The sequence below is a fragment of the Lingula anatina genome, chromosome 2, assembly GCF_051362555.1.
Source record: "Lingula anatina isolate TDL-2025a chromosome 2, LinAna3.0, whole genome shotgun sequence".
Classification (NCBI taxonomy): domain Eukaryota; kingdom Metazoa; phylum Brachiopoda; class Lingulata; order Lingulida; family Lingulidae; genus Lingula; species Lingula anatina.
Window position 1 is genome coordinate 24,738,653 of NC_141768.1, and position 25,651 is coordinate 24,764,303.

General features: G+C 34.9%; 3 protein-coding genes across 7 annotated transcripts; 1 reads left to right on the plus strand and 2 right to left on the minus strand.

The window, feature by feature from the left end:
* The first annotated feature begins 930 nt into the window (after positions 1-930).
* Positions 931-4,402, plus strand: LOC147763491 (uncharacterized). The gene is made up of 3 exons (XM_087004012.1): positions 931-1,869; positions 2,073-2,289; positions 2,409-4,402. The coding sequence occupies exons 1-3, from the start codon at positions 932-934 to the stop codon at positions 2,790-2,792; spliced, it is 1,539 nt and encodes a 512-aa protein (XP_086860138.1). The 5' UTR covers position 931; the 3' UTR covers positions 2,793-4,402.
* Positions 3,186-11,433, minus strand: LOC106157589 (leucine-rich repeat-containing protein 45). 3 transcript variants are annotated; one of them, XM_087004010.1, is made up of 17 exons: positions 11,300-11,433; positions 10,421-10,519; positions 9,892-10,043; positions 9,690-9,751; positions 9,354-9,424; positions 8,894-9,072; positions 8,430-8,558; positions 7,974-8,086; positions 6,492-6,628; positions 6,025-6,160; positions 5,617-5,694; positions 5,220-5,331; positions 5,017-5,087; positions 4,574-4,759; positions 4,126-4,299; positions 3,695-3,842; positions 3,186-3,524 (listed from the first exon to the last, which is right to left on the minus strand). In XM_087004010.1, exons 2-17 carry the CDS (start codon positions 10,504-10,506, stop codon positions 3,346-3,348), a joined length of 2,013 nt encoding a protein of 670 aa, XP_086860136.1. In that variant the 5' UTR covers positions 10,507-10,519; positions 11,300-11,433; the 3' UTR covers positions 3,186-3,345. The 3 variants fall into 3 exon arrangements, with proteins under 3 accessions (XP_086860136.1, XP_086860134.1, XP_086860137.1); XM_087004008.1 differs by having other exon boundaries at positions 10,421-10,526; positions 11,300-11,398; XM_087004011.1 differs by lacking the exon at positions 8,430-8,558 and having other exon boundaries at positions 10,421-10,526; positions 11,300-11,398.
* A 1,233-nt stretch (positions 11,434-12,666) lies between these two features.
* LOC106165548 (leucine-rich repeat-containing protein 45) lies at positions 12,667-22,213 on the minus strand. Of its 3 annotated transcripts, XM_013543784.2 has the most exons (18): positions 22,103-22,152; positions 21,846-21,918; positions 21,384-21,497; positions 20,890-21,041; positions 20,682-20,743; positions 20,344-20,414; positions 20,006-20,184; positions 19,553-19,681; positions 19,103-19,215; positions 18,740-18,876; positions 18,266-18,401; positions 17,856-17,933; positions 17,449-17,560; positions 17,246-17,316; positions 16,798-16,983; positions 13,970-14,143; positions 13,521-13,668; positions 12,667-13,348 (listed from the first exon to the last, which is right to left on the minus strand). In XM_013543784.2, the coding sequence occupies exons 3-18, from the start codon at positions 21,467-21,469 to the stop codon at positions 13,170-13,172; spliced, it is 2,013 nt and encodes a 670-aa protein (XP_013399238.2). In that variant the 5' UTR covers positions 21,470-21,497; positions 21,846-21,918; positions 22,103-22,152; the 3' UTR covers positions 12,667-13,169. The 3 variants fall into 3 exon arrangements, with proteins under 3 accessions (XP_013399238.2, XP_013399235.2, XP_013399241.2); XM_013543781.2 differs by lacking the exon at positions 21,846-21,918 and having other exon boundaries at positions 22,103-22,213; XM_013543787.2 differs by lacking the exon at positions 22,103-22,152 and having other exon boundaries at positions 21,894-22,079.
* Positions 22,214-25,651: the final 3,438 nt, after the last annotated feature.

The window sequence follows — 25,651 nt, forward strand, 5'->3', positions numbered from 1 at the left end:
AATCTTTGATGTCTTCAGTGCCTTCAGACCCAGCCTCAGTAGAAGAATACCTTGATACACCAGCAGTTCACTTCCATTTGCAATCTTATGAAGCTTTCTTTCAAGCAGTGCTCAGGGGATCTCTCGGTGCTACAGCTCAGTATTGGGGAATATGCATCTTTCTCATCAATCGCCTCCACAGGGATCTACAAAGATGTGTAAAAACCAATGATGTCAATGGCTACCTTTATGTTTTGCCTATAGTCCTGGAGGTTTTCTTTGCTCTTAACCGTCCAAACTATGCCAGATGGGGATCACTTTTCCTTCAGAAGCTCAAGAGTGCAGACGCGCCTAATTGAAATACTTGAACAGGGTGCATTTTCCATCAGACGGATAAACAAGAGCTATAGTAGATCTGCAGTTGACCTCTCCCTAGAACAAACTGTCAACCGTGATGCTGCCTCCCGTATGACAGGTATTGTGGCATTTAGAAACTCAGAAAATGCCATGCGCAGATGGTCACTGACCATGACACAGAGGGCTCTTGCTGTGACAGAACTTAAAGCAATAACGGGAATGGAGCAAGGGGAAACCCCAGCATCTCAATGCAGGTCATCTAGAATAGAGAGAGACAACAGACAAATCAATTTACTGAGTACAAAGTTAGATGAATTCTGCAACCCATTTTCTGAAGATTCGCCAGGAGCTCTCATCAATGTAGCCACAGGGCAAGAAGCAACCAAAGCTACAGCAGATTACTTGTTGAATACACTAGAGAGAGGCAAGAATCAGAGAGAGAAATTCCAAGACGAATGGGAAAGTAACAGTAGAAGATTTCTTCAGCCCATTAAATGATGTCGCATCGATAACTTTGCTGCACAGAATGTCACAAAAAAAACAAAAAGTATCTACTTCAAAGAGAGCAACCCAGAGTGCAGAAAGTGTGAGGGATATGTTCGTAAAAATTTTGATTGTAGTCGCTGAAAAGACTCACTTTGACTTACAAAATACCCTTTCATATCCACTAACACCATACCCTCTGTCCATAGCACATTGTGATGGATCCCTCGTGAAAACAGACAAAGCAGCCTTGGCAAAGCGACTGGAGACATATCAGACACAACAAATTTTAGAAGAAGATCTCCCAATACAGTTTTCACAAGCCTTTGATGGAGGGCTTGTTCTGCACACCATCCTTTCCCAGACCAATATTGGAGCTTCGTATGCTACTATTGCTCGATGCATTCTTTCTTTTCTTTGTTCTGGGCGAACCCAAGAGGTCCATCTCTGTTTCGATAAATACATGAAGAATTCAATCAAAGATAGTGAACGGAGCCTGCGTGGTGCCTCAGAAACCCAGTATACCATCACTGGCCCAGACCAAACCATAAGACAAAGTGGAAAGAAGCTTCTTTCAAACACTGGATTCAAGACTGCGCTTTCCAAATTTCTGCTGAACGAATGGCAGAATGACCAGTACTACAATATACTTGAAGGAAAAAGTCTATTTGTCTCCTATGGTGGCAAGTGTTTTCAGTATCAAGGCAATGGTGAACAATCCAGTTCCATAACCACCACCAGTCCACCACACCTGCAAGGCAACCATGAAGAGGCTGATACCCTCATCGCCTTCCATGCAGTGAATATTGATGGTAGTATCATTGTACGAGCTTCAGATACTGATATACTCGTTATATTGATTGGTATCATTGGGCAACACAGAGACAACATAGGTAACATCATCATGGACAGTGGCATGGGAAACAATAGAAGATACATCAATGTAACCAACATTGCTGATGTCCTTGAAGATCGCAAAAGTGGATTATCAAGGGCATTGCTTGGATATCATGCCTTTACTGGCTGTGATTTTACCTCTGCATTTTACAGGTATGGCAATTTTTAAAATTATCTTTTCATGTTTTTATGTGTGAACTTTTATAATTACAGCGATATTGCAATTTTTTCTCATTCCAAACTTGATATTGTTTATTATTTAATGTTTGTGTATATTTAGTACATAATGAATATAATCTTCACCTATACTTGTGTTGTTTTGCCTAAATGTCTATCAGTATACATATTTTTTTAAGAAAGGGGAAAACAAAGTTTCTGAACTGGCTAGAAAGTCATGAAGATAGCAGTAGACGGTTTGTGGATTTCTTCATTAGTATGGGGATACCCCTGGCCATGGTGGATGCTGATATTGCTTCAGAGTTTGTTTGCCTCATGTACTCCCAAGGCAAAGTGCGTGATGTTAATGAAGCAAGACACCAGCGACTTATTCAAATGACAGGAAAGTTTGATCAGGTACCTAAGAATAATTTAATTTTTAATTTGCACAAATTGAATACAGTATCTAATACAAGAAATGCCAAAACAAATACAATATTGCCTCTATATGATTTTTTTTCTTTTTTGAATTACAGCATAGTCCACTTGCAAACATCCAAAAGATTGACTGTGCCCTATTACCACCATGTCGCCATACCCTTGAGATGAAAATTTGTAGGGCTCAGTACGTTACCTCAATTTGGACACGTGCTGCAACAGCCAATCCTAGCGAGGGAATGATGCCTGTAGACTATGGATGGGCTGTTGATACAAGTGATAACCTGTTGAAGCCGGTGTGGTTTGAGGGATCAGCTATTCCAGATGATATGTTTGCGGATAGAGATCATATTTTAGATGATTCTAGTCTAGATGAAGATGACATTGTGTCAAGTGAAGAAGAAATGACTGACAGAGATCCTACATCAGATACAGAGAGCGAAGCATGGAGTGAGGAATCAGACTCAGAATTTGATGAGTGAAACATTTGTTTTTCCATTTTTCACCCACTTATAATTTTTAAGGGTGGATTTGAACTCTACAATGGGTGTTGTTTTTTTGGATGTCAACATGCATTATCAGTAGAAATAATAAAATGTGTTTGATAATGATGCAATAAAGCGATGTAATTGTATACCAAATTGGCAAGAACTTATTACATTAAAATTTCACAAGAAAATGAAAATACCCATTATTCTTCAACTTGTAAAAATTATTAAAATATTGAATTATATACCACACCTATTTTCGGGCTCAATTTTTTTCATGTCTTTGTTTGTTTAATGTGCCAAATTGATGTGGTCATGATATTGTTTAATTTTTTTGTCATTTCTGTATGCATTTGTAAGTTAAATAACAATGTTCAAATAAAAATGTATCTTTATGAATAGATTATTATTTACAAGCATAGAACTATTTGAATTACTTTTAATTTCAGCTAAAAACTATCTCGAAAAGATTTTTCTTTTTGTTCTGTGGAATGTTATCAATGGAATGTTATACAGTCAGTTATACAGTCAGGGTTCACCTGGGACATCATTTATGTGGTGACCTTGCCACATAAGTCATAATGGCAGACTGGAGCATTGACGATCTCTGAGCATCCTCTTCCCTCATTCGAATAAGTTCCTTGTCTTTTTCTCTGACTTTTTCTTGCAAACTCTCAATTTCTCTTTCCTTATCATGGATGAGTTCCCTGTGCTTTCCTGTTTGCTCTGAAGATAAAATGTAATGCCAATTTCATGTCATTGCTGTTAGATAGAAAGCCATTTTATGTAAAAAAAAACTTGCTGTCAATTATCCAAAGCATTTTTAATGGTAATACAGTACATATTTAACAAAATAATACAGTTAAGGGAGAGAAGTGTCACAGAGATTAACATACCTGAGATTTGCCTCTTCAGTCTTCCTATTTCTTCTTTCAATTCATTCTGAGCTTGCCTTTCAGTTTCTAATTGAGCCATTTTCTGTTTAACTTCCAGTTTTACTTTCCCAACTTCAGCCATCATCTCATTGTTCTTCCCAGACAATTCCTTGATTAGAAAACAATAACTAGTAGAATATAGCAATTCAATTATAACAAAACTTTCATAACAAATACAAAATCAATAATTAAGTAATTAACACATATGCACACATTAATTTTCTTTGATTCATTATTATAATTGAATTGCCAAGAAAGCCTATTCACCCTAAGTGTCAGAGTAAACTGGAAACTGATATTTTAAATCACAGTGACTCCTGCCATTTTCAGTAACTGTTATAAGCAACCCCAAGAGACATGCTGCTTACAGAGGTCACTCAGGGTGTTCTTACTGTGTTCTGTGCATCAATCCTTCTCTTGTGTGTCTCAAGTTCTAGCTCCATGCTGCTGTTCTTCCCTTGAAGCTCTAATATCAGGGCCTTCTGGTGGTTACTATGAGACTGCAGCTCATCCTTGGACTGTTGCAGGATACGCATTCTGTCTTCCAGCTGCTTCTGATGTTGCTCCTAATGGGGTGAAACAACTTTTAACACCTGAATATACACATATCTGTAAGATTGAGGATATAGTTACTAAGAGACAAATGATGTGTTAATAAAAGTTACGTATATCAAACTTGTATCAAAATGCATTTTAATTCAAACTTAATAATACATATCTTTAATTAATTCAAGCAAACAAAAAAAAAGCACATTATTTAAAATGTTCTTTTACAAGTTAATTTGACTAGTATTTGTCTGAGATTCAACATGAGTAAGTTGGCCTAGAGCTTCCACCCACCTCATCAGACCTTATTTTCTGCTTAACTGTGGCCAATTCCTCCTCAGCTTTGATCCTGTCAGCCGCTGCCTGAGATTTCAGCTTGCTCACTTCTTCTTCCAACTCCAAACGCTGCCTCTCTAGTTTGTTGATTCTTTCTCTCAGCTGCTTCTCAGTGTCATCAAAGTCTTGCTGTAGCTTGGCAATCTGATATAGAAGTTACAAGTTTTAAAATTAACAATATTCTTTTTTATAACAAATGAAACTGATGTGAAGTCTTGTTCATGTCAGTATCAGTATTAAATGAAAGTGATTCAATACACTACAGTTAGACTTTTTTTTTTCATGGTGACCCATCCACATAAAAAGCCAAGTAAATGTAAAATCAATTAGCAATCTTTGGAAATGGAATAAATATCATGACACTGTAATAAATATGCTTTAAAATGAAACACCTGTCTCACCTCTCGTGTCTTGAGAGACTCCACCTCTTGTAAAATTTCTTTGTTTTTTTGCTTTTCATTATTAAATTTCTCTGCAAAGAAGAAGTAAACCATCAGACATCAGTGACAACACAAAGACAAAAGGAACTTCATTGGTAAAATAATGCTCAAAATTTACCGTACTAATTGCTTATTATGTAAAAACACTAATTATAAGAGCAAACCTTCATAATGTGCTCCTTTAAGTTTTATGTCAGCTTGTGCATGTGTCAGCTGCTCTTTAAGATCATATATCTGATCTTGTTGCTGCTTGCCCTTTCTGCTAAGTTCATCTTCCTGACAAAATAATAATGACAACAATCATGAGAAGGATTTTTCAAAATGTTAATATTTGTGCCTAGCAAGCAAAAAGAAAGCATGTTTATATATAAATATTGTCTATTCATGTTAAATAGTGTTTGACCCTTGTTTGGGAAGCTAAGTAATTAAACAAGATTACCAATTTAAATGACTTATTCCATTCTCTAATTTTGGTCTGAAATTGAAAACTTTATCAAAACAGAACCATTAAACTATTTCAAATGTGCCATAATTTTTTAACTACTTATTATTTCAATTCACCGTAGCTTCTAGCTGCACATTTCTGTCATTAACTTCAGAAAATTCCCTTAAAAGTCTGCTTTCCACAGAGGCTCTGTCCTGAAAGCAGCAGAAAGTCAATTAACAAAATATAACAAATGATACATAAGGCAAATATGAAAAATGTTCATGATGAAATGCACTGTCATATATAGGCTGACTTTTGCGTGAGGTTAAATATAAGGCCAAATATAAAAGAAGGCAGTAATTCATACAAACTGAAAAGAAGAAATTCTGGATGTTCATTACAAATAAGTACAATATGTGACAGTAATATTAAAAGGAAAAATGTACACGAAAAAAAGACAAAATATCTGAACGGTCAATGTGCCAAAGCACAATCCCCATGTAGTATTGCACATGCAATATCTTGTTATTAAGTGCACTTACCTCTCTCTCCTGCCTCAGATCACTCTGATGCCTGATGCTCAGCTCTGACTGATCCTGTTTCATCCTGGCCACAAGGCCCTCTAAATGATGGGACTTTTGCTGCTCTAGAGCAAGTTCTGATTCTACCATTGATAATCTGTAATAACAAAGTAAATGCTTAATCATGGGACTTATTTTTCTGTTTTGGAACCAGTTCTGACTTAACTACAGACAGTCATCGATAACCTACAAATAAAGCCAAAAATTTAAAGAAAAGTGACGGCATATAAACACAGAAAAATATCATTATGTAAATGGTGCTATCTGTTTTATAGGTAAACGTATATAACCATATGCAAATGTTAATAATGGTTTCCAAAGAGTACAAATAGAAGCTATTCTTTTTAACAAGGTTTAATAGTAAAAAATGTTACTTTAAAAACCAGCTTTAACCAGTTTTAAAAAAGAAAGCATTGCCTAAGACTTACTTTGCTTTAAGTGACTTAAATGCAGCCTTCCTTTCATCCAGTGCTGACTGCAGCTGTCCAATCTTGTGTGAAGTGGACCGGGTGGTTTTTCTCATGAAATCTTCCTGCTCATCAATTTTATCCATCAATTCACTCATCTGTAAGAATAGAATATATAGAAAATTCATAAACCATGCAAAAAAATATGACTATGCTGGTAAAAGTCCAAGAACATCATTTAACAGCAAGAAGAGTAATATACAAAGAAAAGTCATTACTATGAAACAGAAAATAAATAACACCAAACAATTGACAGCATTTGCAAACACAAGTATTTGTCAATCTATTCTGATGTGTGTAGCATTCGTTGATTATGAAAAAGCCTTCGACTCAGTAGAAACCCAGTATATACTGGCATCCCTGCAAGATCTAGGGATCGAAGATGGATACGTAGACGTCCTCAGAGACATATACACCAATAGCTCTGTAACAGTCAAACTACACAAGACCACCAATAAGATCAGGATCAAGAAAGGTGTACGCCAAGGAGATACAATCTCTCCTAAACTGTTCACAGCAGCATTGGAAAGTATATTCAGGGATCTAGACTGGCAGGACAAGGGCATAAACATAGACGGTACCAGGCTCAATCACCTTAGGTTTGCAGACGACATCATAATAGTAGCAGATGATGCAAAAGACCTCGAAGAAATGCTACAGGCGTTAGCAGATGAAAGCGCAAAAAGTGGGCTAAAGATGAACACCAGCAAGACAAAGGTGATGTTTGGACCACTAACCACCCCTTGCACAGTGAAAGTCAACACCAAAGAGATAGAAGCAGTGGAAGAGTATATATACCTTGGGCAACGGTTCAGCCTTGGTGATCGAACACTGGAGAAAGAAATCCAACGAAGGATAAAAGCAGGATGGGCAGCATATGGGAAACACAATGACATCTTCAAGAGCAACCTTCCTACCTGCCTGAAAAAGAAAGTGTTCAATGCTTGTGTGCTGCCGGCAATCACCTATGGTTCAGAGACCTGGGCACTGAATGCCTCCATGGAACACAAGCTACAAGTAGCTCAGAGAAAGATGGAAAGAATTATGTTGAACATCAATCCAAGAGAGCGGAAAACGAATGTATGGTTACGTGAACAGACCAAAGTTAAGGACGTACTGCTCACAGTTAAAGAAATGAAATGGAGGTGGGCAGGACATGTCAAAAGAATGAGGGACAATAGGTGGACAATCAGGCTTACAGAATGGACCCCAAGGTATGGACAAAGAAAAAGAGGAAGGCCGGTCAAACGATGGAGGGATGAATTAGATGACTACTGGAAGTCTTGGAAGAAGAAACCTTGGCCAAACTGGAAATCTGAGGCTCAGGATAGGAAACAATGGAAAAAGCATGCTGAGGCCTTTGTCCAACAGTGGAACACTATAGGCTCTAAATGATGATGATGATGATTCTGATGTCACCAAGAAATATTTTTTCGTGATAACCTGCATCTTTTTCTCTTCTTTGAGTGTCCTCAACTCACAGGATAACATGTGTGTTCGCTGATAGTAGTCATTACACATCAGTTGACGGTCTTCATTATGACCTAAAGCTGTGTCTGGAAAAATATAAAGGTTTTTACCTCAACATCAACATGTTTCATTACATCTTACTTTTTTACTTTCAGTTATGGTCTGAGAAGAAAATAGTCAAGTTTGTCATATTATATATATATATATAAGTATTTCCAATAATAGTCTTGAATATTTTTCCTAAAATTTTAAAAAGCCCACTATTTCCAATTAAAATCTTGACAATGGTAATTAATACACAAAATTTCAACTGGCATCAAATAAAAAATCCTATCATGTCTTAGGAAAGAGTAGAATATAAACTATCAGTTATTTGAGAAAATTTTCAAACAAAACAAAGCCCTGTTCATCTGTCAACAATGATTTTACCAATAGATTGTAAAACATCTGTAGGAATGTTGTTCCCAGACAAGCTGAGTTTGTAAATAGTTTTGTTCCTCCTCAGTGCTTCCAGGAGAGCTTGCCCTCCGATAAAACCAACATTGTTTGACCTCATATCTAAAAAAATATTTAATAAATTTCACCTAACATGAAAGTAACTCTGTTTTCAACCCTCGTAGATAATCTGTAAAAAATCTGAATGTGGTTTTATTAAAAGAGTCAATATATATCTTGCAAGTTGCTCTACAAAAAAGAAAAAAAATACACAGTTCAATTTTTACCTAATATGCCATGTCATAGACATTTGATATCTTTCAATTTCCATCAAGAATTTTCAAATGACATTAAGCATAGCTGAGAGAGTACTGAATATATTATTCATCTGATCAAAATAATAATAATAATAATGATAATGCACATTTCAGAACAAGACATAACTCATGTCTGCTCACCTATTGCCTGTAGTGTGGTATTCCTCTTCAAGGCAGAAGCCAGCTCCTGCGCCCCGTTGTGGCTAATCTGGTTGCTCCTAAGGTCAAGCTCCTTGAGGGTGGTGTTGGCAGCCAGGGCCTCACAGAATGTACCAAAGGAATTCTCTATCATGCCCATATCATTCTGTTCCAGACAGAGACTAGGGGTACAATTACAAAAATATAACCATCTCATTCTGATTAACTAAAATTAATTCATCTAAATGATACTTTATTCACTCAGATCTTTAAGTGACAAAACATTCATAAAATCATATGCAGCTCTCTTTATGTAAATTGTTAAATGGTGCTTATTTTCAAAGGAATAAGCTAGAAAATTGTTGAGCAACTATTACATGATATACAAATATATGAACAATTGTCAAAATAAACAGAGCACTTGTGGTTAATGTACATGTAGAAGGAATGATGTGGTCATTACCTAGTTAAACTCTTATTATGGCGTAACATTCTGGCAAGAGCCTCAGTCCCAGTTCCTCTTATATTATTTCCCTACAAAAAATTTTATGTCAAAAAGTGATAAGCATTTACATAAAAATATATCTATAAAATAATTTAGTAAATAAAAACTTAAAATTTTTTTTTTCTTTTTTGTAAATCAGTAAAATATTTTGAAAAGATGATAAAATCTAAAGAAAAAAAAAATCATATATTTTGTGAGGAAACGTAACACAAAGAAAACTTAACATACTGTTGTGTATGTAAGTACTAAATCTTATTGATTTAAAATGAACAAAAATGTAATACATTTACTTACTTTTAAATCCAGTCTTTTACAAACCACATTTTCAGCCATCCCATAAGCAAGACTTTTTACAGCTGCAAGTAAAATGACAAATGTGTACTGATGATAAAATAATCTGTCACAAATTATGTTATTTTGTAAAACACTTTGATCAAAACTACTTAAAAGTATACTGACAGATTAAGAAGGTGCTTTGTATCCTTTAGAACCTTACCATCTTCATTAAGCATACAGTTTGCCAGATTTATTTCAGTGAAAGTATGATCTGTTGCCAGCACTTTGCCAAGTATAGTACAGGTCTTTGGTGACAGACTCTCTTTGGATAGTTGAAGACTTTGTTTGCATTTTCTGGGACTTGTGGGAATACTGAAAGAAATATTTTAAATGTACACATCTGTGTGTATGTTAAGGGGGGGGAGGGTATTTGCATCTTAACAGACTACATTTAAAGTTATATATAAGTGATGTTCAAAGCCTTAATCATATATATGGCCCAGAAGGTGGAAATATTTATTAATGGTTTACTACAGTTTATGTGACTAAAAGGGAATGAAATACTGATAAAATTTAGCTGTGTGGTGCACCTGCAACCTTGTTCAGTAACCTATTAATATATACAAAACGTTTTCCAATTCTTTAATCGCATCAATATAATTAATGCAACATCATTTTGTGAAAATATTGAAATACCTGCAAAAATTAATATTTACAATATTGGGACACAAAAAACATCAAATTCTTACATTTTAAGTTGCTTCATCAAGGCATCATGCGGTTCCACATTGTACTCCCTACACAAGCATAAGTAAGCTGACTTGAATTCATCCATCGCAACACCATCTCTAGTAACTGTGAATCAGATATAAAACATGTTATCACCAAAGATACAGGGGAAAAATACTTGAAGTACACAGTATACATGCATTTGAAAAAAAAATACATTTATTTTTCATCTCAAAAAAGTATATTTACCACAACTTTGGTATAAAAGAAAAATGCATTTTAACACATTCACTAATATTCTTTGTGTTCATTTTGCCAAAGCAATCTATAATAATAAATAAATCAGAATATCTGTGTGAAGTGGATTTAAGATTGTGTGATATTCTTCTGTTCAGTATGTACTGGTAACATATGGCATACTGGGTATTTACGGTGTACAATATAATCAATTTCCAAAATGCAAAATTATCTTAAACCATCTCTCATAATCTGAATTTATGATAAACATAAAATGTCCACACTCTCTTTACAAAAGTGATCAAGAGCTTCTCTCTGAAGAAAGGAATATGAGGATGGTTATATACAGTACATGTACAATGTAGCTCTAAATATGGGGGCGTCTCGATAGTCCCAAAGTTCATTGGTCCCAAGGTTCATATGCCCGAAAAATCGTAACATTTTTATCAGTTTTTTAATCAAGGGTTTGTTGGTTCGAAGGTTCTATAGTGAACATTCAGACCAATGAACCTTTGGACTATTGAACCTTGGACTATTGCTACGGCCCCCTAAATATACTGTCACATTTCAATATAATAAGCAAATTTGGACAGCGTGGTCAAAAAAGTAACGAACGTTTTCTCGTGTTAATTCAAATGGAAGTTATTAAACCAATACCATACCTTTTGTTTATTAAATAAGTTTATATCTTCTACACCAGAAAAATTTCAAAGCACCGCCATGTATAAACAAACCTCATTTCGATACTCCATATACGAAAGAGCAGCTTCACTCGAAAAGGAGCGAAGATTTTAAACATAGAAGTAGAGAAAACTTCTATGATTTTAAAAAATGGTATTTCGTGTAGTAAATCGGTGCTGTGTTAAAAACATGCTATTATTGGCAATTTCGAAGAGTTAGAGTTGGCAATTTCTTATATATCCACGTTGAAGTTTTTTTAGTTTTGCACAGAATTTTATTATTACTGCGTGTAATATAATACGGTGAAGCGAGCAGAACACGCATACAGAAATACATGACATCAAACTGGCACAAAAACAAACATATACATATGCATGTATGTTGTAAACAAATGTGGCACATGGAAAAATTGAAAATATTTTCTTGTTGCATAGCTCTGTAAAAATTATCAATTAACTTTTGGTCTTATGTTTACTGATACCTACAGCACAACCCTTGCAAGTGAGTTTGAAAACTGAGGCAATGTTAAAAAATGTTGTCCCACGTACTGCATAGGTCAGAGGGATTTAGTCATTTTCCTTTGACTGTGACTGTGGCTTTATTTGGTTTTAGAGGTGTTTTTTGGTGAAATGTGAATGTGTATGTCAAAGAATACGCTGCCACCCTCTTGCAATATATGCCTTGAGCACCTCTCGCTGATGCTTGAGATGTTCAGGCACATATCGGTTGGCGGATCCAGACTTTTTTTAAGGGGGGGGGGGGGGGGGGGGGTTAAGGGTTTAATTGACAGGCCTCAGATTGTAAGGCCTCACCCCTTTGGTGTCAGGTTTTGAAGATTGGTGTTTCGGAGGGCAAATGTCACCATTTTGGTACAGATGAGAACTATGTTTAGGCTATCTGTTTTTTTGGTGCGTTTTTTATCAGAAATCGAAGCGAGGGTCAGGACCCCCCTGACACCCCCCCCCTAAATCTGCCACTGTAGCATCCCACACTTACAAGTAACCTCTACATACAGTATGGAGTTTATGTCTGTATATCACTGGTATATGTCACAGACTGATGTAAATTTTAGGGATTGTGCTGTCAGTTGGTTAATTTAGTTAGTGATCATTATTTAATCCTTACATGCATCAGTCCAGCTACTTAAGTTACCCATATATACATGTAGCACAGTTTGAAACATACAGAGCTTGCACATTATCAAATGCCTTTCATATCACTCACTTAAGGAAACTTTTGCATTTTGAAAATTGGATTATTGTCCACCCTGTACATGTACATTTGATTTGGAATGTCTATTTGATGTTTTTAATTACAGTTATTTCAAGATAATTTATAGTGACTGAAATTCATACTAATTCTAGGATTTATTACAGATTTATTAAAGAGCTTATGGAAAATAAATAAATATTGACAGATCTTTTTACAACAATCTGTACTGCAATATGTACCATTGCACAATAACTGTCCAACATTATTGCTGAAAAAGTGACAAAGATTGATGGAATCTATTCTGCTACTTTAGTATGTACATTTGAGCAATATTATGCTTCAACAGTTCATTTTAACTGAAGTTTGAAGACTACATTAACATGCCACATGGACTGTACACTGTATGACTAATGTGTTCACACAGTTGAGTGAATGGTATGGTGATTGCATTAACTTTTACAGAGGCAGGCATGAGAGTTTCTCCAACGTTTGTCTTTACAAGTATAGAACTATTTTAATTACTGTTAATTTCAGATTAATTCCATCTCTAAAAGATTTTTCTTTTTGTTCTGTTATCGGTGGAATGTTATCAACTTATACAGTCCGGGTTCTAGCACACAACTGGGACATCCGTGTACATCATTTATGTGGTGACCTTGCCACATAAGTCATAATGGCAGACTGGAGCATTGACGATCTCTGAGCATCCTCTTCCCTCATTCGAATAAGTTCCTTGTCTTTTTCTCTGACTTTTTCTTGCAAACTCTCAATTTCTCTTTCCTTATCATGGATGAGTTCCCTGTGCTTTCCTGTTTGCTCTGAAGATAAAATGTAATGCCAATTTCATGTCATTGCTGTTAGATAGAAAGCCATTTTATGTAAAAAAAAAAACTTGCTGTCAATTATCCAAAGCATTTTTAATGGTAATACAGTACATATTTAACAAAATAATACAGTTAAGGGAGAGAAGTGTCACAAAGATTAACATACCTGAGATTTGCCTCTTCAGTCTTTCTATTTCTTCTTTCAATTCATTCTGAGCTTGCCTTTCAGTTTCTAATTGAGCCATTTTCTGTTTTACTTCCAGTTTTACTTTCCCAACTTCAGCCATCATCTCATTGTTCTTCCCAGACAATTCCTAAATTAGAAAACAATAACTAGTAGAATAAAAAACTTTTTTAATAACAAAAATTCATAACAAATAGAAAATCAGCAATTAAGTAACACATAAGCACACATTAATTTTCTTTGCTTTTGATTCATAATAATTGAGTTGCCAAAAAAGCCTATTCACCATAAGTGTCAAAATAAAGTGGAAACTGATATCTAAAATCACAGTGACTCCTGCCATTTTCAGTAACTGTTATAAGCAACCACAAGAGATATGCTGCTAACAGATGTCACTTTCCAATAAACTCCGTAACCGAGGGTGTTCTTACTGTGTTCTGTGCATCGATCCTTCTCTTGTGTGTCTCAAGTTCCAGCACCATGCTGCTGTTCTTCCCTTGGAGCTCTGATATCAGGGCCTGCTGGTGGTTACTATGGGACTGCAGCTCATCCTTGGACTGTTGCAGGATACGCATTCTGTCTTCTAGCTGCTTCTGACGTTGCTCCTAAATGGGGTGAAATAACTTTTAACAACTGTACAGACACATTTCTATGAGATTGAAGATATAGTTACTAAAAGACAAATATGTATTTAATAGAAGTTACATATATCAAACTTGTATCGAAATGCATTTTAATTTATACTTAATTATACATATTTTTATGTACAGACACAGATGTGTCTGTACATATTACCATCACCTGCGTCTGTCGTCGCCGATGGCGATGGCGATGGCGATGGCGATGCCGATGCCGATGCCGGCGCCGTGCACTTTCCTTGTAAACACGATAAGTGGAGGGCAGTTTTACTTTTTGGCTTTATATTTACAGAGCTGATGAATATTCATAAAACGCAGGTCAAGTTCGAAAATCAGCATGATCGGGCCATTATTGTAGAAGTTATGCTGTTTTTTCACTTTTCAGCATATTTTTCACATTTCCTCAGATTCAATTCTTAGGCATGTTAACAGTCTCATTATTTAACTAATAAGATACGTAAAAGTGTTTGTTTGACATTTCCTGCATCTTTACAACATTGTTAGTTGATTTTGTAAAAATGATGGTAAACTTGTTATCGTGTATTGTGTAATAAAGTTTCAAAAATGGAAATAAACTCATATCATTGCAGTTTGTCAGATGCAATCATTCACTATGTTCAGAATCTCAGAATGGAAGAAATTGGACATTTAACACTGCTCTGTTGATATTTTTCCCATCTCATCAATTTTCTTAGTTGATAATATAAAAATGGCAGTAAACTGTTAATTTTGTTTTATGTTGAAAATTGTTAAAAATGAAAAAAAAAAAAAATTTCAGAACAGTGCTGTCTTGTTTACATTTTGGCATTTTCAAGTTGTGACTTTGAAGTTCCATGGGCCTGAAGACCTTTGCTAGTCACATTTTCTGAATATCCATGATACTAATATTTTATTCTTAAAAATTGATGGTCATCATGCTGTTAAACATTATGTAATATTGCATCAAAATTTGAAAAAAAACTATTTTGGGCACTGCTCCCATGATGACCATTTAAGAAAAACCATGTCACTTACTGTTCTCAAACAGTACAGTAAATATATATAGATGTGTCTGTACATATTGCCATCACCTGCGTCTGTCGTCGCCGATGCCGTCGTTGCCGTGCACTTTCCTTGTAAACACGATAAGTGGAGGGCAGTTTTACTTTTTGGCTTTATATTTACAGAGCTGATGAATATTCATAAAACGCAGGTCAAGTTCAAAAATCAGCATAATCGGGCCATTATTTTAGAAGTTATGCTGTTTTTTACATTTCCTTAGATTCAATTCTTAGGCATGTTAACAGTTTCATTATTTAATTAATAAGATACGTAAAAGTTTTTTTTGACATTTCGTGCATCTTTACAACATTGTTAGTTGATTTTGTAAAAATGATGTTAAACTTGTTATTGTGTATTGTGTAATAAAGTTTCAAAAATGGAAATAAACTCATATCATTGCAGTTTGTCAGATTGAATCATTCACTATGTTCAGAATCTCAGAATGGAAGAAATTGGACATTTAACACTATTCTATTGATATTTTTCCAATCTCATCAATTTTCTTAGTTGATCATATAAAAATGGCAGTAAACTGTTAATTTCGTTTTATGTTAAAAATTGTTAAAAATGGAAATAAACCCATTTCAGAACAGTGCTGTCTTGTTTACATTTTGGCATTTTCAAGTTGTGGCTTTGAAGTTCCATGGGCCTGAAGACCTTTGCTAGTCACATTTTCTGAATATCCATGATACTAATATTTTATTCTTAAAAATTGATGGTCATTATGCTGTTAAACATTATGTAATATTGCATTAAAATTTGAAAAAAACCTATTTTGGGCACTGCTCCCATGATGACCATTTAAGAAAAACCATGTCACTTACTGTTCTCAAACAGTACAGTAAATATGTACAGATGTGTCTGTACATATATTGCCATCACCTGCGTCTGTCGTCGCCGTCATCGCCGTTGCCGGCACCTTGCACCTCATTGTAAACACAATAAGTGGAAGGCAGTTTTACTTTTGGGCTTTATATTTAAAGAGCTGATGAATATTCATAAAACGCAGGTCAAGTTCGAAAATCAGGATGATCGGGCCATTATTGTAGAAGTTATGCTTTTTTCTTTCACTTTTCAACATATATGCAACACTGTAAACACATTTCAAGGAAAACCGATAGGCCTGTTGTCGTGAAACTCTCAGGAATAATCGATCTTACTAAAACGGAGGTCAAGTTCAAAAATCGGCATGCAGCCTGAGTTGGAAAAGCAGTCTAATTGGCTTCTTTTCTGGAAGTTATACATTTTCAAAGTGTGAACTTGAACTCTCATGGGCCTGAAGCCTTATGCTTGTTACACATTTTACTTTCATTGGTATTACCTGTTGAGCATAATTAAAATTTGATGTTGAATTTACAGTTTAACATAATGTACTTTTGCATCAGAATTGACAGTAGCCTATTTTGTGCATAGTTATTTCCTGCTTTTTGTCTGTACATTTGACAGCTTTGCTGCCTTGTTTACTTAATTCAAGTCAAAACAAAGTCAAAACATTATTTTACATTTTCTTTTGCAAATTAATTTGATTACTATTTGGCTGAGATTCAATATAACTGAGTCAGCCTAGAGCTTCCACCCACCTCATCAGATCTGATCTTGTGCTTAACTGTGGCCAATTCCTCCTCAGCTTTGATCCTGTCAGCTGCTGCCTGAGATTTCAGCTTGCTCACTTCTTCTTCCAACTCCAAACGTTGCCTCTCTAGTTTGTTGATTCTTTCTCTCAGCTGCTTCTCAGTGTCATCAAAGTCTTGCTGTAGCTTGGCAATCTGATATAGAAGTTACAAGTTTTAAAATTAACAATATTCTTTTTTATAACAAATGAAACTGATGTGAAGTCTTGTTCATGTCAGTATCAGTATTAAATGAAAGTAATTCCGTACACTACAGCTAGACTCTTTTTAGTTTTTTTAAGGTGACCCGTCCACATAAAGAAGCCAAGTAAATGTAAAATCAATTAACAATCTCTGAAAATGGAATAAATATCATGACACTGTAATAAACATATTTAAAATGAAAGACCTGTCTCACCTCTCGTGTCTTGAGAGACTCCACCTCTTGTAAAATTTCTTTGTTTTTTTGCTTTTCATTATTAAATTTCTCTGCAAAGAAGAAGTAAACCATCAGACATGAGTGACAACACAAAGACAAAAGGAACTTCATTGGTAAAATAATGCTCAAAATTTACCGTACTAATTGCTTATTATGTAAAAACACTAATTATAAGAGCAAACCTTCATATTGTGCTCCTTTAAGTTTTATGTCAGCTTGTGCATGTGTCAGCTGCTCTTTAAGATCATATATCTGATCTTGTTGCTGCTTGCACTTTCTGCTAAGTTCATCTTCCTGACAAAATAATAATGACAACAATCACGAGAAGGGATTTTCAATATGTTGATATTTGTACCAAGCAAGTAGAAAGAGAGCATGTTTATATATAAATATTGTTTATTCATGTTAAATAGTGTTTGACCCTTGCTGGGAAGCTAAGGAATAAATAAAACATAATTAATTTAAATGACTTCTTCCATTCTCTAATTTTTTTTTTTTTTGGTCTGAAATTAAAAACTTTATCAAAACAGAACCATTAAACTATTTCAAATGTGCCATTATATTTAAACTACTTGCGATTTCAATTTACCTTAGCTTCTAGTTGCACATTTCTGTCATTAGCTTCAGATAATTCCCTTAAAAGTCTGCTTTCCACAGAGGCTCTGTCCTGAAAGCAACAGAAAGTTAATTAACAAAATATAACAAATGATACATAAAGCAATTATGAAAAATGTTCATGATGAAATGCACTGTCGTATATAGGCTGCCTTTTGCGGGAGGTTAAACATAAGGCTAAATATAAGAGTAGGCAGTAATTCATACAAACTGAAAAAAAGAAATTCTGGATGTTTATTACAAAAAAGTACAGTATGTGACAGTGACATTAAAAATAAACATTTACAAGAAAAATAAGATGAAAAAATCTGAACAGTCAATGTGCCAAAGCACAATCCCCATGCAGTATTGCACATGCAATATCTTGTTACTAAGTGTACTTACCTCTCTCTCCTGCCTCAGATCACTCTGATGCCTGCTGCTCAGCTCTGACTGATCCTGTTTCATCCTGGCCACAAGACCCTCTAAATCATGGGACTTCTGCTGCTCTAGAGCAAGCTCTGATTCTACCATTGATAATCTGTAATAACAAAGACAAAAGTAAATGCATAATCACTGGACTTATTTCTCTGGTTTGGAACCAGCTCTGACTTAACTATAGACAGTCATCAATAACATAAAAATAAAGCCAAAACTTTAAAGAGAAGTGATGGCATCTAAATACAGAAAAATATCATTATGTAAATGGTGCTATCTGTTTTATAGGTAAATGTACATAAACATATGCAAATGTTAATAATGGCTGCAAAAGAGTACAAACAGAAGCTATTCTTTTTAACAAGGTTTAATAGTAAAAAAATATCACTTTAAAAACCAGTTATAACCAGTTAAAAAAAAAAGACATTGCCAAAGACTTACTTGGCTTTAAGTGACTCAAATGCAGCCTTCCTTTCCTCCAGTGCTGACTGCAGCTGTCCAATCTTGTGTGAAGAGGACCGGGTGGTCTTCCTCATGAAATCTTCCTGCTCATCAATTTTACCCATTAATTCACTCATCTGTAAGAATATAATATATAGAAAATTCATAAACCATGCAAAAAAATATGACTATGCTGGTGAAAGTCCAAGAACAACATCTAACAGCAAGAAAAGTAATATACAAAGAAAAAAATTATTATTTTGAAACAGAAAATAAATAATACCAAACAATTGACAGCATTTGTAAATACAAGTATTTGTCATTCTATTCTGAAGTCACCAAGAAATATTATTTCATGATTACCTGCATCATTTTCTCTTCTTTGAGTGTCCTCAGCTCACTGGATAACATGTGTGTACGCTGATAGTAATCATTACTCATCAGCTGACGGTCTTCATTATGACCTAAAGCTGTGTCTGGAAAAATATAAAGGTTTTTACCTCGACGTCGACATGTTTTATTACATCTTACTTTTTTACTTTCAGTTTTGGTCTGCAAAGAAAATAGCCAAGTTTGTCATATTATACATGTAAGTATTTCCAATAATAGTCTTGAATATTTTTCCTAAAATTTTAAAAAGCCCACTATTTCCAATTAAAATCTTGACAATGGTAATTAATACACAAAATTTCAACTGGCATCAAATAAAAAATCCTATCATGTCCTGGGAAAGAGTAGAATATAGAATATCAGTAATCTGAGAAAAATTTTAAACAAAACAAGGCCCTGTTTATCTGTCAACAATGATATTACCAATAGATTGTAAAACATCTGTAGGAATGTTGTTCCCAGCCAAGCTGAGTTTGTAAATAGTTTTGTTTCTCCTCAGTGCTTCCAGGAGAGCTCGCCCTCCAATAATACCAACATTGTTCCACATCAAATCTGAAAAAAAAATTAATAAATTTCACCTAACATAAAAGTACTTTAGTTTTCAACCTTTATAGATGATCTGTAAAAAACCTGAATGTGGTCTTATTAAAAGAGCCAATATATATCTTGCAAGTTGCTATACAAAAGAGAGAAAAAAATACACAGTTCAATTTTTACCTAATATGCCAGGTCTTTGATATCTTTCAATTTCATTAGAGTAACCTTCAAATGACATTAAGCATGGCTGAGAGAAGTACTGAATATATTATTCATCTAATCAAAAAATAATAATAATAATGCACATTTCAGAACAAGACAAAAATCATGTCTGCTCACCTATTGCCTGTAGTGTGGTGTTCCTCTTCAAGGCAGAAGCCAGCTCCTGCGCCCCATCATGGCTGATCTGGTTGTTCCTGAGGTCAAGCTCCTTGAGGGTGGTGTTGGCAGCCAGGGCCTCACAGAATGTACCAAAGGAATTGTCTATCATGCCCATAGCATTCCATTCCAGACACAGACTAGAGGTAGAATTACAAAAATATAACCATCTCATTCTGATTTACAAAATTTAATTCATCTAAATGATACTTTATTCACTCACTATTTGCAAAAAATTATTAAAATAAACAGAGCACTTGTGGTAAATGTACATGTAGGAAGAATGATGAGGTCATTACCTAGTTAAACTCTTATTATGGCGTAACATTCTGGCTAGAGCCTCAGTCCCAGTTCCTCTTACATTATTCCCCTACAAAAAATTTTATGTCAAAAAGTGATGAGCATTTATATAAAAATATATCTATTAAATAATTTAGTAAATAAAAACTTTAAAATCTTCTTTTTTTTTTTTTGTATAAACAGTAAAATATTTTGAAAGATGATAAAATCTAAGGAAAAGAAAATTATATATTTTGTGAGGAAACCTAACACAAAGAAAACCTAACATACTGTTGTGTATGTAAGTGCTAAATCTTATTGATTTAAAATGAAAAAAAATTTAATACATTTTACTTACTTTTAAATCCAGTCTTTTACACACCACATTTTCAGCCAGCCCATAAGCAAGACTTTTAACAGCTGCAAGTAACATGAAAAATGTGTGCACTAATGGTAAAATAAATAATCTGTCATATATTATGTAATTTTGCAAAACACTTTGATTAAAACCATTCAAAAGTATATGTAGAGATTGCGAAACTGCTTTGAATCCTTTAGAACCTTACCATCTTCATTAAGCATACAGTCTGCCAGTTTTATTTCAGTGAAAGTATGATCTGTTGCCAGCACTTTGCCAAGTACAGTACAGGTCTTTGGTGACAGACTCACACTGGATAGTTTAAGACTTTGTTTGCCTTTTCTGGGACTTGTGGGAATACTGAAAGAAATATTTTAAATATACACATCTGTGTGTGTTAAGGGGGGGGGGGGGGGGTATTTGCATCTTAACAGACTACATTTAAAGTTATATATAAGTAATGGTCAAAGCCTTAAACACATATATGGTCACCTATCCAGAAGGTGGAAATATTTGTTAATGGTTAACTACAGTGTACGTGACTAAAAGGGAATAGGTGGAAATATTTATTAATGGTTAAATACAGTGTACGTGACTTTAATCACATCAATATAATAATGCAACATCATTTTGTGAAGATATTGAAATACCTGCAAAAATAATATTTATAATATTGGGACACAAAAAACATCAAATTCTTACATTTTCAGTTGCTTCATCAAGGCATCATGCGGTTCCACATTGTACTCCCTACACAAGCGTAAGTATGCTGACTTGAATTCATCCATCACAACACCATCTGCAGCTTTCTAGTAACTGTGAATCAGATATAAAACATTTTATCACCAAAGATACAGGGAAAAAATAATTGAAGTACACAGTACATTTGAAAAAAAAAAATTTATTTTTCATCTCAAAAAAGTATATTTACCACAACTTTGGTATAAAAGAAAAATGCATTTTAACACATTCACTAACATTCTTTGTGTTCATTCTGCCAAAGCAATCTATAATAATAAATAAATCAGAATATCTGTGTGAAGTGGATATAAGCTTGTGTGACATTCTTCTGTTCAGTATGTAACTGTTACATTAAACATATGGCATACTGGGTATTTACAGTGTACAATATAATCGATTTCCAAAATACAAAAGTTTCCTAACCATCCCCCATAATCTGAATTAAAAACCAACATAAAATGTCCAATCCACCTTGACAAGAGTGAACAGCTTCTCTCTGAAAAGAGGAATCTGAGAAGAAAGATGGGTACTTCACAATAGCTCTGAATACACTATCGCATTTCAAGATGATCCGCAAATTTGAACGCCGTGGTTTAAAAAGTAACGAATATTTTTTCGTGTTTATTCAAATGGAAGCTGTTACGCCAATACCATACCATTTGTTTCTTAAATAAACTTACATGTATCTTTTCGACGGCAGAAAAATTTCAAACCACCGCCATGTTGATATAAACAAGTCTCATTTCGATACTCTGCATACAAAAGAGCAGCCTCACTAACGCAATGTTGAGTGGGAAAGAGCGAACATTTAAAATGGTAAGTTTGTAAATTGGTGCTATGTAAAAACCATGATGATATCGGCCATTTAGAAGAGTTACACTCAATGCAATTTCTAATACATCCCCGATGTTTTTTTCAGTTTTGAAAAGGTGACCTCAAGCTTGGAACTCAAGCAGGTAACATTGAGTCACATTGCGATTGCGGCTGGCAACGTGGTAGTAATAATAGTAGTAGAATTTTATTGTTAATGTATGTATACAAAACGGTACAGCGAGCAGAACACACACACAGATATATATAACACCAAATTGGCACAAAAACGAACGTACATGTGCATGTATGTTGTAAACAAATGTGGCACATAGAAAAATTGAAAATATTTTCCTGTTGCATAGCTCTGTAAAAATGTTATTAACTTCTGGTCTTGTACATGTATGTTTACTTATATATATATATATACCTGCAGCATGAACCTTGCAAGTAAGGTTGAAAACTAAGGCAATGTTTAAGAATGTTGTCCCATGCACTGCCTGGGTCAGAATATCGACTATAGCTCTTTTTCCCTTACATACCAGTGCCTATACCAGTAGGTGTTATGTGACCGTGGTGATACACACTTTATTTGGTTTTAGGGGTGTTTTTGGGTGAAATGCAAATATTAATGTCAAAGAATACATTGCCACCCTCTTGCAATATATGCATCCTTGAGCACCTCGCTGATGCTTGATTGCAGCTTGAGATGTCCTAACTGGCACATACCCCTTGGTTGACAGCTAGTATATTATCTCACTTCCAATTAACCTGTACATACAGTATGGAATTTATGTCTGAACATCACTGGTATATGTCACACACTGCTGTAGATTTTAGGGATTGTGCTGCCAGTTGGTTAAATTATTTTCAAATAAAATGATTATTAATTAAAGTGATTATTCATTTAGTCTGTGCATGCATCAGTCCAGCTACAGTACTAGAGATACTCATATACACATTCATGTAGCACAGTTTGAAACATATAGCAGGGGGGGATAGATGCCGTATTCTGGGTCTACCTGAAAACGGTCAAAATTTTTCAAGTTTACATTGATAGGAATCTAATTTTTTGTGGTGGAAGACAATAAAAAATGGAGGATGGATCAACAAAGATAATTTGAAAGACTGTCAGGATATACCTCTGGATCCGCCCCTGTATAGAGCTAGCACATTATCAAATGCCTTAATTAATTTTGCTCCATTCACTTAAGGAAACTTTTGCATTTTGGAAATGAATTATTGTAAACCCAAAAAATATAATGGTAAAAGAAAATATGTAAACCAGAAAACTAAAAAAAAAAAAAAAAAAAAACAATGTCTCAGATTTAGTGATTTTGCTTCATTCCTACTTTTTCCTGCTAGTATATCCCCCTTAACTGTAGTATGTTGCAACAGGAAGTATGGTTTTCTTGCATGAACGGTTGGATTCCCTTATTCACATACATGTAGAAGATGCCATACTTGGAATAATATCATCATTTAGATTTTGTTGACAACTATGGATTTAATTACTGTTCATTAACAGCTCAGTGTTCATATTATCACACATTCATAATTCTGTATTGGTGCACTGTTGTTTTTGTTGTTGATGATGAGGAATTAAGACTTCTGCATCCTTTCAAGAATGTTTTAATAGAAAAATATGAGCTTTTCTTGCCTGGCCTGCAGTATTGAACATGCCATAGCCCATAGGATCCAACATACCAAAATTAATTATGATAGTTGTATGGGACATGTCATTGGAATGTGGTCGATGGTTTATGACCCAGCTTTACAAAACTGATAGCTTTGGGTAGTAGCAATGATGATGCTTGTTTTGACCTCTGCCTATACATTTGATTTGGAATGTCTATTTGATGTTTAAGTACTCATAATTATTTCTTTTCATGCTCTGGGTGCTACATGCACACATGTGCCATATATCACAGGATGTGGTTGACAATTTTATTTATCTGTTATATTTTGAGACCTGCCCATCCATGATATTCAAGATGAGTTTAAGCATGTAGAACTTCCCAGCGCACATCTATGCAGTGGTGCATGGTTTATGAATGGGACTTTATCAAAACTGATCATCTTGTACATTCACTGCCCATTCATACTTACTGCATGTCCAGTAGACTGAGGACGGTCCATATTTCTTTAACCATGCTTTCTCCTTTTTTTCTCCCTGATCAGATGCTGTGAATAGCAGAGTGAAAGTAGATAAGATGGACACTATTTGATTTCCAATCTTTATTAACTGGAAACAATGAAGGCTGAAATGCATACAAACAAACTATTAGTAAACTCAGTAATATAATAAATAGAAAAATTTGAAATACTCAATAAAGAACTAGATTATGAAATACTGATATATGTAAATAAATGTAAGTCACCTCAGGTATAAAAAGTCCTGCACACCTCCTATCAGGGTGAAGTCCAGTGTCTGAATGATTCACTATATAGGCCTACACAGTGTGCATATAGAGAATGACATGTTCTCCAGGTAAGTACTGATGCAACATAGCCTTTGGCTATATCTAACATCTGACTAAGTACTCTTGGTAAGCAATTACCTTTGAATGAAAACTACAGTATGCTCATTATTCTCTATGCCCCCCCAGTCTTTTAAACATTAAAGACGGTTAAAGTTAGTTTTTATTTAGTCTTACAGATCTGCGTAGTCCTTCATTTGATTCCTTTAGTCCGGGTTTGTTGTGTGGTAAAAGTCTTGTTAACATCCGTGGTGGTTTTGGAAGTGCTTTAGGAGTTTCATGAGATGGTTGTTAATAGTGTGTTTACAATGGTATCTGCCACATCTTCTGTCTCATAGGTGCAGTCTGGGAATGGGCACTTTACAACTGGCATGCTGGCCTGTAGGATGGACTGTTTACCGGTAGACTATGGTCATACCTGAGCCTTCATAGATAAGATGTATTGCTATTGACAATACATGCACAAAGCCATAATGCCACTTCCTCTCAGTCATCTACAAAGGTCAAAACTGACAAGATTCGTCGCCCCACAATATCTACAGCGGGTACTAGTGAAGATTGGACTTACTTTCTGACTAGATGGAAAGAATATACCATAGCAACCAAAATTACTGGCCAAGATCGTGTAATACAATTACTGGAATGCTGTGATGAAACTCTTAGGAAAAATATCACCCGCTCAGCTGGTGGAACTCTTACAAACAAAAGTGAAGAAGAGGTACTATCTGCTATCAAGAGACTGGCAGTACGTGAAGAAAATCCCATGGTTGCCCGAGTCATTCTACATGAGATGCGGCAGGACAGAGAAGAACCAATTCGTCAGTTTGGGGCAAGAATCAAAGGTCAAGCTAGCATTTGTAAATTTACACTTAAATGCCCTAACTGTGAAACAGATGTAGATTACACAGATTGCATATTAAGGGACATTTTAAGTCGTGG

Excerpts from the sequence above, each read along its gene's own strand:
- LOC106157589 (XM_087004010.1), bottom strand. The coding sequence starts at position 10,506 with ATGGATGAATTCAAGTCAGCTTACTTATGCTTGTGTAGGGAGTACAAT. Across the intron at positions 10,044-10,420 it reads TTGATGAAGCAACTTAAAAT|TATTCCCACAAGTCCCAGAA; the intron begins GTAAGAATTTGA and ends TATTTCTTTCAG. Across the intron at positions 9,752-9,891 it reads CTGTATGCTTAATGAAGATG|CTGTAAAAAGTCTTGCTTAT; the intron begins GTAAGGTTCTAA and ends TTTTACTTGCAG.
- LOC106165548 (XM_013543781.2), bottom strand. The coding sequence starts at position 21,469 with ATGGATGAATTCAAGTCAGCATACTTACGCTTGTGTAGGGAGTACAAT. Across the intron at positions 18,402-18,739 it reads TTTGAGTCACTTAAAGCCAA|ATTATCAATGGTAGAATCAG; the intron begins GTAAGTCTTTGG and ends TTGTTATTACAG. Across the intron at positions 13,349-13,520 it reads ACTGAAGAGGCAAATCTCAG|AGCAAACAGGAAAGCACAGG; the intron begins GTATGTTAATCT and ends TTTTATCTTCAG.
- LOC147763491 (XM_087004012.1), top strand. The coding sequence starts at position 932 with ATGTTCGTAAAAATTTTGATTGTAGTCGCTGAAAAGACTCACTTTGAC. Across the intron at positions 1,870-2,072 it reads TTTACCTCTGCATTTTACAG|AAAGGGGAAAACAAAGTTTC; the intron begins GTATGGCAATTT and ends TATTTTTTTAAG. Across the intron at positions 2,290-2,408 it reads TGACAGGAAAGTTTGATCAG|CATAGTCCACTTGCAAACAT; the intron begins GTACCTAAGAAT and ends TTTGAATTACAG.